Genomic DNA, 14,459 nt, shown 5'->3' on the forward strand with positions numbered 1-14,459 from the left:
TATAATGACGTAGGAACTACGTGGTCCTATATTACACATGTAATTACAGCACATGTTCATTATAATATTTATTTGACATTGATGTGTGTTAGTCGCTTGTCATTCTTTGATTCTTTTTATGCATACAATAAGAATTGTCAAATAGATATCTTCATAACCATGCGCTAACTTCTTGTTATTGAACTATTGATATGCACATCATTTTTTTCGGGAATTAAATTGTATTCTTATATTGCAGTTAACGTTTAATTTCTCTCGTGTTTTTTTTGTTCCTAGATTTTACATATTTAATCAAATATTATCTAATAAGTTTTTGTTGCAACAAACGGTAAAACTGAAATTTATTCACTTGATATCAAAGAAGAACTGGATTGCTTCTATGGTGCTATATTATACAAGGTCCAAATGCAGTCTGACGCTTGTTTTCAATATTCACATTTAACGGAATAATTATATATTTCTTAAAATGCAGTATAAAAGCTTTGGGTTTTATTAGGTTTTAACGACGCATTTAAACCAATCCATCTTTGTTTGATGCTTGGAACACATTAAAAGTCGTAAATGCAATATGTCATATTTACCTTTAAAGAACCTTTACACAGAATGTTGATACAAGTGTATCGATTGTTTTCTATTGTCTTGTTTGGTGAAAACAACAAAAACAAAAACACACACAACAATTTGGTTTTATTTGTTTCGGTCATGCGGTTTTTTGTTGTTGATAGAAATGCATGATTAAAAAGACCGCCAGTTCATTGACGTGTCCCGTAATAACCATGTGCACATGATTGATAAATGAGTTGAATACGTGAATAAATGAATGAAAGAACGAAAGAGTGCCCATGGGAGGGTCACTGGATCTTAAGAAGACCATTAATTCTCACCCATCACCACTGAAGTTGCGACAGACTAGCCCCCTTTCCGCACCTTATGAGTTGTGACCATATCGTCATGGGTCATATTCGATATTTTGCATATAAGTCATATGCGGTGTTTAGTCGGACCATGTTAGGGTAAGAATTTATATCGATACTTTCAGTTTCATTTTTATGGGGATTTAACTAATTTATGTCAGGAACACATTTAATAATATACATATTTATGTACAATTCTTTGGGATTTCAGAATATACAATCAGATAAAACCTTCTTATCTCGTGGTAGATTTTTCGCCAAATGGGGAAATGAGTCTGAGGGTTCGTCTCATTGCAGTTTCGTACCACTGACATTTTCTGTAGAAAAAAGTAATGGTTTCGTCACCGTATTAATACAAAGCATGCTTCGTATAGTTATGAATAGTATTGGGATATGTTTGCATCTTTGATTTAAACCTCTGTGCAATTTAAAAGGGCAGGTATAAAACCCGGAAATATCCGGAAATCTTTTAGGTAAAACCCGGAAAAGGTAAAAATGGTTATAAATGCATTATTATTCGTCCGATATTAATTATAATGGTACCGTTGTAAAGAAGAACATCCACAGTTTCTAACCATGTATAAAATATTTTATGGCAGGGTCAGAGTCAGCCTGTAAATCGCGGTCAAAGTCGGCCTATTTTAAGTTTAAAAAAGCACACCACTATCTATTCGGTATTCAGGGCTCGAATTTTCCTTTTTTTTCTACTCGCAAAACATTGCGAGAAGCTTTAATACCAACTCGCAAAAATATCAACGTTCTCGCAAATTTTGATGGAAACATAATTTAATTTCGTATTGTTATTTCCATCTGTGGGCAAAAAGAAACTAGTTATTTTTCGCTTCGAGGCCATGTCTGTTCAAGTTCAATGAACACGTGTGAATTAGTCGACTGTTTAACGTTCTTTGTACCAATACCATCCTCGTATCTGTACTATAAGTATACTTGTCTATATACAAGGTGCACACTTCTGCATACGGGTATTAGGACGTTCCATGACCTATGGTTAAGCCTTCAGGACGTCGAACGCATTTAGCAATATTACTGTTGTTTTTTTTTCACTATTTCTTTACTCGCAAAAAAATACTAGTGGCTTAAAACTTAACTCGCAATCGGTATTTTTCACTCGCATTTTGCGAGTGTGCGAGTGTTAATTTTCGAGCCCTGGTATTGTATAAATCCCCAACAATACATGACAGTTATGTTTTCCTTCTTGTTTTTCCACATGTTACGAAATAAGTCTTTGAAGTTTTTGTGTGTATTAGATCTAACATTATCATTTTATATAGAAACAAGAAATATCTTTAAAAAAGATATACGGCGTTGATTGTGGTTGCAGTTAATGAAAGGTAAAGACTTCAATGAATGAGATCAAAGATAGAGAATGTCTTTTTCTGTGCAGTTCTTAGCTGCAGCAAATGCAGTACGGGCTGATACGCGGAGTTTTCGCGGCTTATTTTACATTATTACATATTGCTGGTCATAAACGAAAACATATAAGTCAACCGGCCACACGCGAAGTATCCGTATATATTTTAAATATTTATACGCACGTTCTTCGAACAAACCTGTTTTAGTGGTTTGTCTGGCGTTGCTATTTGATTCGATTATTAACAGTATCGAGAATCATTGCACTCATGCTTAATTCATTAGTCAATATGATGGCATAATTCTTGTTAAATGAATTAAAAATAATATTTATCATGGTATTGTTGTAAAACACATTTAGAATCTATTATTTACATACCATATGATATCGCTGGATATCTTCATTTAACATCTGTCTGGTCTAAAGAAAATTCCAGTTCACCTAGTTCACGCTATAGCGTCTTTATTATGTAACGATTATTTTCCTGGCCGCGAACTCCGATCAGCACATAGGGTAGAGAGGCAGCGATGACCTGTATGTAAACTCTGACATTCACACACAGTGGCCGCAAATTGACCCGATATACCTCGCGAGTTGAAATGCAATGCATTAAAGTGAGTCTTCGCTTCCACTGCTCTCTATACTTTAACATGTTAACATGTTGACAGGAATATGGAAGTTAGTACTAAATATGAGAAAATAGCCTTTAAGTGCAAACGTTCTCGCGCTGAAAATCTTCTGAAAATAAAAGGTGGAAGCACAAACTGTATTGATGTCGAGATTGAGTGTAAAACTGTTCTATCTATTAAGCCTTTTCATTAGATATAAAATTGTTTCATGCTGAACACGCAGTAAAACAGTGTTACAAAGACGCGGACATGTTTCCAATGTTCTGGTCGTATTCTCAAATCAGCCAATGCAGTCAATGAAGTGTATTCATCTGTACTTGGCCGCGGGAAGTTTTATTTGAATTCTATTGGACGCTAACAAAGGTCAGGCTAAGGTGAAAAGCTGGCGTATACAGCTAACGCCGAAAAAATGAAAAACATGTATAGATTTGGAGAAAAATAATTAATTCACTAGGGACATTTTTCACAATAAGAACTTTAATACAGTATTTTGAAGGCTGCAATAGTGTTTACATTGAAAGATAAAAACGAGGTGCTGGCTGACACATATATTCATTTAGGTGATCAATACAAATGTAGTCCAGACATTAAGTGTGGGTTAAAAAAAAGTGAGTGACAAATAATTATTTTTCAAGGATTAAATTAACCAAGACCTGTTACGTTCAATGAAGCACAACAGGGTGATTTGATTGAATTCTTTCAATATAGGACATATTAATAGCTTGAAGATCAAACTGGATGAGCATGTAAACCATTCATATTAGTATCTTATGCTTTTCAACTATAATATGTAAAGGACAACAAATATATTTCTTACAGATTTCATTAGTGGTCATATAAAACAGATATTTTCATGAGTGGATTTCGCTCACTCATGAGATGTGACCTTGACCCTGATATCAGTGTTTTTTTTTATCCCCCCTCCCCCCAGGTAGGAATGGCATATTAAGGTGTTAGAACTGTTTGCTGTCCGTCCGGCATTCTGTTTTCCGTAGGTTTTTTTACACAACGCTTTTCAGATATTGAGTTTACCTACATGACATACAGATTAAGTGTGAAATTCATTCCAGTCATTGATTTATGCGAAGTCATGGGCCTTGGACTTATAATTGTTTTCTATCATAACTGTTTTCCAGGGGATTTTACACGACACTTTCAGATATTGAGCTCATTTTGGGTTATGAGTCCATCTACATGACCTACAGATGAGGTGTGAAATCATTCCGGTCCATTGACTTTTGGCTAATATATGGGTCATGGACTTAGAAATGTTCTCTATTATAACCTCTTTCGGGAGTTTGTTTTTTTTACACAAAGCTTTAAGATATTGAGCTGATTTTTTTGTATGAGTCTACCTACATGAACTCAAGATAAAATATGAAATTCGTTCCAGTCCATTGATTTTTGGCGAAGTTATGGGTCTTGGACTGTGAAATTTCCTTTTTCGGAGGTTTCTTACGAAACACTTTCATATATGTAGCTGATATTTGGCATGTGAGTCTACCTACATGACTTACAGATGAAGCTCAGGGCATTGTGTTTCACAAATGCAGGTTTTGTTTGCATTCGAATTTGGCAGATTTCCAATGAATTTTTTTTTCTTAATAAGTCTCAGCTTTTTGTTCATATCATATCCAGTTCTATAATTTATAATTTAATCCTAAGTTAATGTCCTGTTGGAATTTATTTTATTCTCAATTTCAAAATAATTTTAGCAAAAAAACTAACAAACTCATTTCCCAATTTCAGTCACACAATTTTTTCCAATCAAAAAGGCCCGACCCTATTCCCATTATGGTGAAAAAACACTTGAACAAATATCCTCTATTTGTGTATGTTAGTGTTATATTTTTGTGACCTCATATAACAGTTGTCTTAAACAAAATACAAGTTTTTTTCATATGTTTTAACATACCTTTTTTGAATTTTCTTTTTCAGATTGAACATTAACAGACGCAGTATGGTTGGTGGCTTTTTGTGTTAGTTACCACTACAAAACTGGAAGTTAATTATATTACCATAATAGAGGGAACAAAGAAAACAATCGGGGACCAAGATGCGTTTTTTAAGATATTCAGTAGTAACTAGACAGTACCTCATGAAATGTGTTTCAATATTATATATACTTTTTTTCATAGAATTCCTTTTCTTAAACATCGCCTGTATTTACCTCATGTGGCAATTCAGAGAATTGCTGACTGATGTAAAATTGATAGTAAGCAACCCGTACAGTCTCGATACAATGACCAACGTTCTCTCCAAGTACAAGTTCTTTAGAGAAGCTGTCCATAGTGGAAAAAATGGAGGATTTAAACATTTAATGGACTATACTCTATCGAGATTGTACGTAGAGAACGATCAGCCATGTGACTGGGGTTGCAACAATACAACCAATCAACAAACTTCTGCAGCAGATCCTGGCAGCCACTGGATTAACACACTCCGTTTGGATGTTTCAAGTTCAGTAGAAGCAACCTTTGTAATGAAACAAATGCAAAAATACAGGTTAGTTTGAGAAATCATTGAATAATTAATTGCCTATATGTAAAGGAAAACTTAATTTCCATTTATCTGCATTAGTTTGAGAAATCATTGAATAATTTATTGCCTATATGTAAAGGAAAACTTAATTTCCATTTATCTGCATTTGTTTTCTCATCCTCAAGAGTTGGTCAACCTTATGTTGAGCTTTACTCGTCTGTTTGTTATCCCCTTTCAAAGAAGGTGGCATATAGCAGTAGCACTGTATGTCTGTACGTTTGTGTGAGAGTGTCAGGAAGTCCATCTGAAAATTCTTGTATCAGTCATAACTTTGCCAGGTATTGATGGAATTAAAAATTACTAAGCACAAATGGTTACCATTATAAGACATAAGTGTTGCTTGTAACACCTGTCTCCCTAGCTCAAAGTTCAAGGTCACAATTAGATTTCAAAGGCCCAATTTGCAAATAAAACAGCTTGAAAATTCCATTGTCAGCCATTGCTTTGCCATATAATAATCGATTTTCAAATAACTTGGCACAAATGTAAAGCATCATGCTACAATGTGTTGCCCAATCTTAACCCTTTCAGTGCGGGAACCGAATTTTAAAGGCCTTTGCAAACAGTTTGGATCCAGATGAGACGCCACAGAACGTGGCGTCTCATCTGGATCCAAACTGTTTGCTATTCTGATAGTATTCTTTGAAAAAAATCGAAAAAAATGCTAATTTTAGAAATTCTGCAGACGACATTTTAGCAGACGACAAATTTCCCAGCATGCAAAGGGTTAAAGGTCAAAATCACATTTAGAGGTCAAACATCACAATTGGCCCTCAAAACATGTGACACATTCCTTTCTTAGACATATCTTTCTCTGACATATATTGATGGAATTAAAAATTTCTTGGAACAAATTCAAACCATTATAAGGTGACCTGTTGTGTGTAAAGCCGCTCTCTCAACCTCAAAGGTCAAGGTGACACTTTGAGGTCAAGGTAAAATTGGAAAATGCCTGTCACAGCCTTAACTTAGCCATATATTGATGAATTTAAAGATAACTTGTCACAATTGTAAACCATCATGAAACAACATGTCATGTGTAACACCCATCTTCCTGCCTTCAGAGTAAAGGTCATAATAAGAGGTCAGGTCAAGTTTGAAAACAAAAGTGGAATGTGGGGGGCATCTATGTCCTATTAACAATTCTTCTTTTAAATTTTGTTTTCCGTAAATCAATTATTTATTGTATCTTAGAATTTAAACCCAATGCCAGCCCTGAGATCAATGGCTCAAGCATAACAATCAAGCTTACTTAAGTTGTATTTCCATTAGAATTGGAAAAATATAGGGACAGAACATCACAAAATGCATGAAGGCAGCGAATTTATAATGTTGTGAACATTTTATTATTGCACTCTTAAAATAACACAATAATATAACTGAGAATGTTAAATGAAATTAATAAACAATTTTTCTAGAGAACAATCAATCTAACATTGTTTACATCTGTACAATTTTTAATAAGGAAATAACACATGTTAACTTGTATTTGTTGTGGAACCAAAATTGTGTCTAGGCGTTGAACGAATCTGCACCCAATATATTCTTTTGTACAGCAGACAATTATTTGCAATTCAATAAAACTAATCTTTCGTTTATTTTGGGCTTCTACTTCTTCAGATTTGTATGCCCCCTTTCGAAGAATATAGTGATCATATAGTGATCGGACTGTCCGTCTGTCCATCAGTCCGTCCATCCGTCTGTTCGTCTGTCCGTCTTTCTGTCACACTTTGCGTTTAGGTTTCGATCCGGGGGCATAACAATATTTTTTTTATGACCATGAGAAGAAAACATCAACTTACCAGTGAAAAATAAATACTTAAATAAAATCCAGTCTTTTACAAAAAATCTTGTAATAAGTCCTTAACAATTTCAGACACCAACCGTGGCAGAAGCTGGTGGTTGACATCGGGGCCAATGACGGACTCATGTCAAGTAACTCTTTCAACTTCATTCAGCGCGGATGGAGCGCTATTCTTGTGGAACCGCAGAAGGGGCAACTGGAGATGGCCAAGAAGAACCTTTACGGGTAAATTAATTGATATATAAGCCTCTCTCTAGGAAAATGTGGCTTAATGCATGTGTTTAAAGTGTGGCACAGGCTAATAGGCTTTCTGCCTTGACTGGATTTTCATTTTCATTTAAAACTTACTTAAGAGTTACTTTAAGCGAAAAATTCCCAGTGTCATCCCTGTTAAGCCTTTGCGGACTGGTCTAATTTGAGAAGATATTTTATGCAGATGCATTAAGCCCTGTTTTCCCAGATCTAGGATTATTATCCCCCGCCATAGGCTGAGGGATATTGTTTTGGCGTTGTCCATCCGTCCTTCCGTCTGTCCGGAGCCATATCTTGGTAGTGCTTTGGGGGATTTCATTGAAACTTGGTATGAGTATATATATGGATAATAGGATGATACACGCCAAATGGCATTGTACACGGTCTGATAATAACAGAGTTATGGCCCTTTGTATTTTGAAAAAATCCTCTTTTTTTTAGTGTCAAATGTAACACTTTTGTGTCCAGAAGCATATTGGCGGGGGATATCAATTCAACGAATTTGCTTGTTTATAAGCAGACATACTTGCATGATTACTGGAGACAACGTAAATATTACCAGTCTGTCTGATGAAAATCAAGAATCTGAGTTGCTTCCCCTCAGAACTTGTCAATAGAAAAAGTTTGAAAATTGTTTGATATTCTACATGTTTATTATGCTATAAAAGTGAAAATTATATTGATATTAATAGTGTAACACAAAGAAATGTGTTATTATAAAATTATAAAAAACAAACAGCAGTGAATAACAAATATTCATGGCTATCTTTTGATCACTGTTAAGCATTAATTTGGGTTTTATTCTGGTAAAGAATCAACAGATGATTTGTGTTTTCCCATGATTCAATATTCAAATTTTGGTAAGTACAAGTTATATGGAATTTCAGTAAGTAAAACATGATTTTTAGGAGCTTTGGAGGCACAGTCTTCTGCATACAAAAGATAATTCTTGCCTTACATAAATTAAGATAAAACAGGAGTTTTTTCCCTTGTGTTAAGCAAATCATATCAAATTTATTTCACAGGTTTAAGCTCCTTTGCAGGGCATGTATATTTACAGAGGCGTATCCAGAAAATGTTAAGAGGGGGGGCTCAACAGGGGAGGGTGCGGGTAGGGTGTCCCCTTCCGTTGTTGATTTTTTTAAAATGGCACCTTGAAATGATGCGATTTCTTGCTATCTAATCAGCATTTTGCATGATAAAAGTGCATGTAAAACAAATAAGAACTTGAGTTCACACATCAAGTGTGACAGACACACAGACAGACATACACACAGGGGTAAATCAAATGTCTCTCAAACCACTAAAGTGGTGGGAGACATGATCTTTATCCATAACTTTTTTAACTCAGTTAGATGGGTGGATATCCTATTTAACCATGTTGGATATCCTACTACGTCAACTTAGGTACAACATTAAAATGTTTATGTCCATGTCCCTATGAATGGAAAGCAGGCACACAGCGGACAACCTGTCCTGACCCATTGATGATCTTAGTTTTGTCTTAACAAGTCCTTGGGCACTGATACTCCTTTCACACTCGCATGATGTGACAGGGAACACACATGATATGGACAAAACAGTGTAAATGATGGGGTACAGCTGGGAATCACAATGTGCAACAGAGCCCTGAAGGGAAGTAGGTGGGTTGGGTACACCATTCCACCTAGCCTGCCATATAAAGTGCAACTCGGCAGGGAGGGACTGCAGGGAAGGGAGATCCTCATTGAACCATTCAAGGTCACTAGCACTGACAGGAGAGGAGCACATTTGTTCAGGTATAAATTTCAATCCCATGGCTGCCTTAGGCTGCAAATCACTGAATTGGGTGTCCATTTCGTTCACAAAAGTGTCAACAAAGGGAGTCGTTAGGTTTCTTGTGTAGTTTAATTCGTGTGTTGCTGCCTCGATGTTGTCACGCTTTAAGAAAATGATTTAGTTTCATATAGCAAAGTAATTCTTCATAAAAACTATGGATGAACATCAAAGCAGTTAGCCCGATTTGTAAACAAACCAAAACAAAACAAAAAAATAATTGCCATTCATTAAGTGTGCAGTTGAATTTCACTGGCAAAAACTTGTTACTCAAAAGGACTATCACTCTAAAGAGCTAATACCAGTTAAATTCATCAAAGAAATTACTGAAAAAATAATTATGATTGTCCATTGTGTTCGTCTAAACTCTTTAATTGCCACAAATTGAAATATTGTTTTTCACAAGTCTCATGCGGCAGCCAGTTGTAAACATTTATCTATAGCTAAATGTATGGATGAATTTCATTAGTTAAATGTATCTTCTTCAGCCAATCAAATAGCGCAGTTTATCACTTACAGTCAGTGAAGCGTGCAGTTTAGCTGACGAAGGTTAGATCGTCTGTACACATGCCTGGGGGCTAATCACACAAATCGACAGCTGTTAATGGCTTATTTAGGGACATATGACAGGAAATACACAAGTGGATTGAAACTGTAAGGGGCTCATTTTTATTAAAAATCGTGTCTAGCCAGCCAGCTGGGGGGGCTTTAGCCCCCTAGCCCCCCACCTAAATACGCCACTGATTTATCTATATATACCAGCAAAACGTCAGGTAATATGTATTTACAAAATATATGATTTGTTTTTGAATATGCGTTTTTATTTTCAGATTTACAAATCAAAGTCCAGGTCAGAAAGTCACGTTTGTTGAGGGGGTTATCAGTGATCATGATGGAACGGAGACGATGTTATTGTCGCCAGATGTGGTTTCCATGGAAACGAGGGTTATTCCAAATTCAGGAGATAGTGTCCTTACAATCACAGTCAACAGTTATTCTGTTCAGACTTTTGCAAAAAAATATGATGTTCCGAAATATTTTGGAATTCTCTCAATAGATGCTGAAGGGTTGGATGTAAAGGTAATTTTAGGAGACATGATAAACTGGTACAGGGAAGATGGCTTCAAAGTAACAGAATATGGAATAGTTAATTTCGACTTATGATCATAAACATAGATAATATATATTATATTGATCATATATATTGATATACATAATTTTAAAGTTACATAATATAAATATACAACAAACGTGGAATAAACATGTATTGTGTCACATGGATGAGGTAAACATTTTCAATAACGCAATAAGTACTTAAGGTCAGAAGTGATGAAACAATTATAGTGGTTATAACAGTTTTAAAGTATTGTTTTTATTTGTTATCATTTGCAAATTGCCTTTTAGTCATGTAAACAAGTATACTTAAGATTTCTTTTAATGAACAAATTGTCTTATGATTTCTTTTTTATATTCACTGTTTGGGATTTTCAATGCTGACCATGTTTTTATAAACACCATAAAGAATTAAACTTTTGTAACCGATCTATAACTTTAACAAGTCAATGGTCAAGTATGGGAATATATAACGACGTGTCTGCACTGCAGATTAACATGCCATCTCTGTGTCACTAGATAAAATGTCAAGGCCATACATACAGGTCAATTATGTATACAATACAAGACTTTGTTTTACAAGTTTTCAGCAATTTGTGAGTAACCCCTAGTAGCTTCCAGCAAATGTCACAAGTCTAAAGGGTCAGATAATTTTAAAGTGAAATGATCTACCCCGGTAGACATATATGAAACAGAAGATAATAGAATACAATTCAAATTAAATATTTAAAAAATAAATGATTGGGAAGTAAAATTTTATCCTTAGACTAAGCAAGTCAAGTCAAGCAGGTGCCAATTTATTTACCTGCTAATTGATTTATAAGTAATCATTTCACACTGGTACCGGGTAATTTATTGGAATAGCTTAAAAAGTACTTTAAAAAAAAAGATGAATAAACATCATCACATTTTTATGAATTCCATGTGAAAAAGCATTAATAGAAACTTTGTTCATAGTCGTGTGAGAACGTATTATCATTCGACTAGTAGATATATATAGCAGGTTATTATTGTACTTGTACATTTTAGATATATATAACAGGTTATCATTCTACTTGTAGATATATAAAACAGTTTATTGTTCTACTTTTAGACATATTTAACAGGTTATCATTGTATTTGTAGACATATAGAGAGGATATTTGTTGGATTTGGTGGAATATTGATTTTAATACACGAGTGATCAAAGAAAATTATATTTTGGCCACAAGTGAAAATATTTTTTTCTATGATCAGGAGTGAATTTAAATGGATATTCCACCAAATTCAACAAATTTTCTTTTAATTTTATGCTTACAAATGATCATTTTTGTATTTTTGTCATTACAAACAATATAATTCCCCCTTGGGCGCCCAGAAATGTTTTACATGTACGGTATGTTAAAAGGAAGCTAATCCATATGTTTTTATAAACATTCAATGCAGAGTTATTACATGTAGTGGCCTTTGCTAAAATTGTGGATCAGAATGGGGAAACCAAAGATATCTAACAATAGTTCTGGTAAAACAATCAAAATTATCAATAATGTTCACTGTTATTTTTCACTGTTTGAAACAGTGAATTATCAGTTTTAATTTTCTGATACTTCTCTATAAACCATTGGAAAGCATAAAATACAACAGGTTATCATTCTGCTTGTAGATATATATAACAGGTTATCATTCTTCTTTTAGATACATGTATATGTAACAGGTTTTTCATTTATGGCTGAAATCAACAAATATGCCCTATACAATTTCTTCAGATATTAAAACAGTGGATGGACCTTGACTTTCGTCCGATGTACATCATAGTGGAGTTTCTTCATCAGCCAAATCAGGACACTGGGCGGGAAAGTCTTGAAAAACTAGGGTACCATCGTATAGGACGTATTGGCTTCAATCACATTTATGAATATGACATCACCCTTATAGTTTCCTAGTGATGACACGTAAACCCTAGTATTAACAAATCACCTACATACCCAAGTGTTCAACAATTGTGCTTAGTGTTTCCTAGTGCTATCTAGTGATTCCTAATGATATCATGTGTGCACACTAGGTTAAAAAACAGACTCTTAGTGTTTTAGTGATTTTAAGTGTGGCTTAGTATTCTGCCCACTTGTATATAGTAAGGTCATTGTCTTTTTGGTTTTTGACTGGATTATATTGTGCTAGTCTATATAATAGTCTTTATCTACTCTAGTGTAATTGCTTTTAAAATATTTGACAATTGATACACTGCATAAATATCAAAATAACTTCTGTCAAAAATAGATTTTTGTTATATAATCTTGCCATAACAAGTATTTTCGTTGTTAAATCTTTAGTCTATCATTAAGATTTAGCTGTTTAACTTATAAGGAATATCTTTACCAAAAGATACTGCTGCTGATAGGATTTTTGAACAAAATGTATACTTGTCCATATTGTGAGTGTATACTTGGCTGACAAAACACATGCTTATACAAAGGGCAATATATAAATATTTAATTTCAACAATGCAATATTTACACTTTTTGATCAAGCACTTGTTATGCTCCCCTAAAAAATTTTGGGGAAGCATATAGTCGCCGCTTCGTCTGTCCGTGCATGTGTCCGTCCGTCCGTGCACAATTTTTGTCCGGTCTATTTCTCAGCAATTAATGACAGGAATTCAATTAAACTTTATGGGAAGCTTCACTACCAAAAGGAGATGTGCATATTATCAGGCGGTTCTGGTCGTATGATTTTTCACAGAGTTATGGCCCTTTGAAATCATATACATGTAGTGCAATTCTTGTCCGGGCTATATCTCAGCAACTAATGACTGGAATTCAATGAAACTTTATGGGAAGCTTCACTACCAAGAGGACATGAGCATATTATCAGCGGGTTCTAGTCAGATGATTTTTCACAGAGATATGACCCTTCGAAATTTTCCATTAATTGTACATATAGTGCAATTCTTGTTCGGGATATTTCTCAGCAACTAATGACCAGAATTCAATGAAACTTGTTGGGAAGCTTCACTACCAAAAGGAGATGTGCATATTATCAGCCAGTTATGGTCCGATGATTTTTCACAGAGTTATGGCCCTTTGAAATTTTCTATAAACTGTACATATAGTGCAATTCTTGTCTGGGCTATTTCTCCCCAACTACTGACTGGAATTCAAAGAAGCTTTATGGGAAGCTTAACTACCTTGAGGAGATGCGCATGTTATTTGTGGGTTCTGGTTAGATGATTTAATTAGAGAGTTATGGCCCTTTGAAATTTTTAAGTTGCTAAACCATCCATCGTATTATTTTGTCCAAAGTTATGCCCCTCAAGATGTTTCCTTTTATCTGAATATATAGTGCAATATTGTGACAAAAAAAAACTTTCAGGAGCATAACCGTCTCCGACGGTTTCTTGTTTACTCATTATTTCAGAAAATGTACATTTAACTATCAAAGCAGATGAATAGTTGAGTGTGCTGTCTTGGGACTGCTCTTGCCATTTGAACAAAGAAGGGTAATAGAAGGGTTGTGGTTTATTAGAAGTTTATGTTTAATTTTGTTCTTTTACGTTATCATCATACTCAGTGTTTATAATCACAGCTTTTGATATTTTGTAATTTGTCTCTTTTATTTTGTTTAGTACCTATTTATGCTTTTATTATGCCTTAAGTTCAAGTCTTGGTATATTTATACTTATGTGTAAAATGATGATTTACAAATCTGAACCACAATGTCTGATATTAATAAGTTTGTTGCTCAGTTGACCAAACCCTTTGTGGGAGACGTTAGATTCCTGTAGGTTGTGCATGACTATAATGGTTACAATTCACAGGTCTAAGGTCAAGTTTATACTTTCTAAACAAACGTGTTAACAATTTTATAAATACGTAATAATAGAACAGTGTCTGTTCAATATCTTTTTTGAGACACATAAGTTCAACCTTGACACGTGAGTTCAAAAGGGACTCGTAAGTTCATTCAAGAAAAACAAATATAAATGTAAATTGTTAAAACATTAAAAAAAGATTTAATGTAAACGGAATGTATAAATACTGCTTAAC

At 34.4% G+C, this 14,459-nt stretch overlaps 1 protein-coding gene across 2 annotated transcripts; it reads left to right on the plus strand.

Annotated features, from left to right (window-relative positions):
- Positions 1–991: 991 nt before the first annotated feature.
- LOC127836053 (uncharacterized) lies at positions 992–12,586 on the plus strand. 2 transcript variants are annotated; one of them, XM_052362474.1, is made up of 5 exons: positions 992–1,013; positions 4,851–5,417; positions 7,330–7,482; positions 10,155–10,404; positions 12,183–12,586. In XM_052362474.1, exons 2-5 carry the CDS (start codon positions 4,969–4,971, stop codon positions 12,357–12,359), a joined length of 1,029 nt encoding a protein of 342 aa, XP_052218434.1. In that variant the 5' UTR covers positions 992–1,013; positions 4,851–4,968; the 3' UTR covers positions 12,360–12,586. The 2 variants fall into 2 exon arrangements, with proteins under 2 accessions (XP_052218434.1, XP_052218433.1); XM_052362473.1 differs by lacking the exon at positions 992–1,013 and adding an exon at positions 1,301–1,403.
- Positions 12,587–14,459: the final 1,873 nt, after the last annotated feature.

The sequence above is a fragment of the Dreissena polymorpha genome, chromosome 6 (genome assembly GCF_020536995.1).
Source record: "Dreissena polymorpha isolate Duluth1 chromosome 6, UMN_Dpol_1.0, whole genome shotgun sequence".
In the NCBI taxonomy this organism is placed as follows: Eukaryota; Metazoa; Mollusca; class Bivalvia; order Myida; family Dreissenidae; genus Dreissena; species Dreissena polymorpha.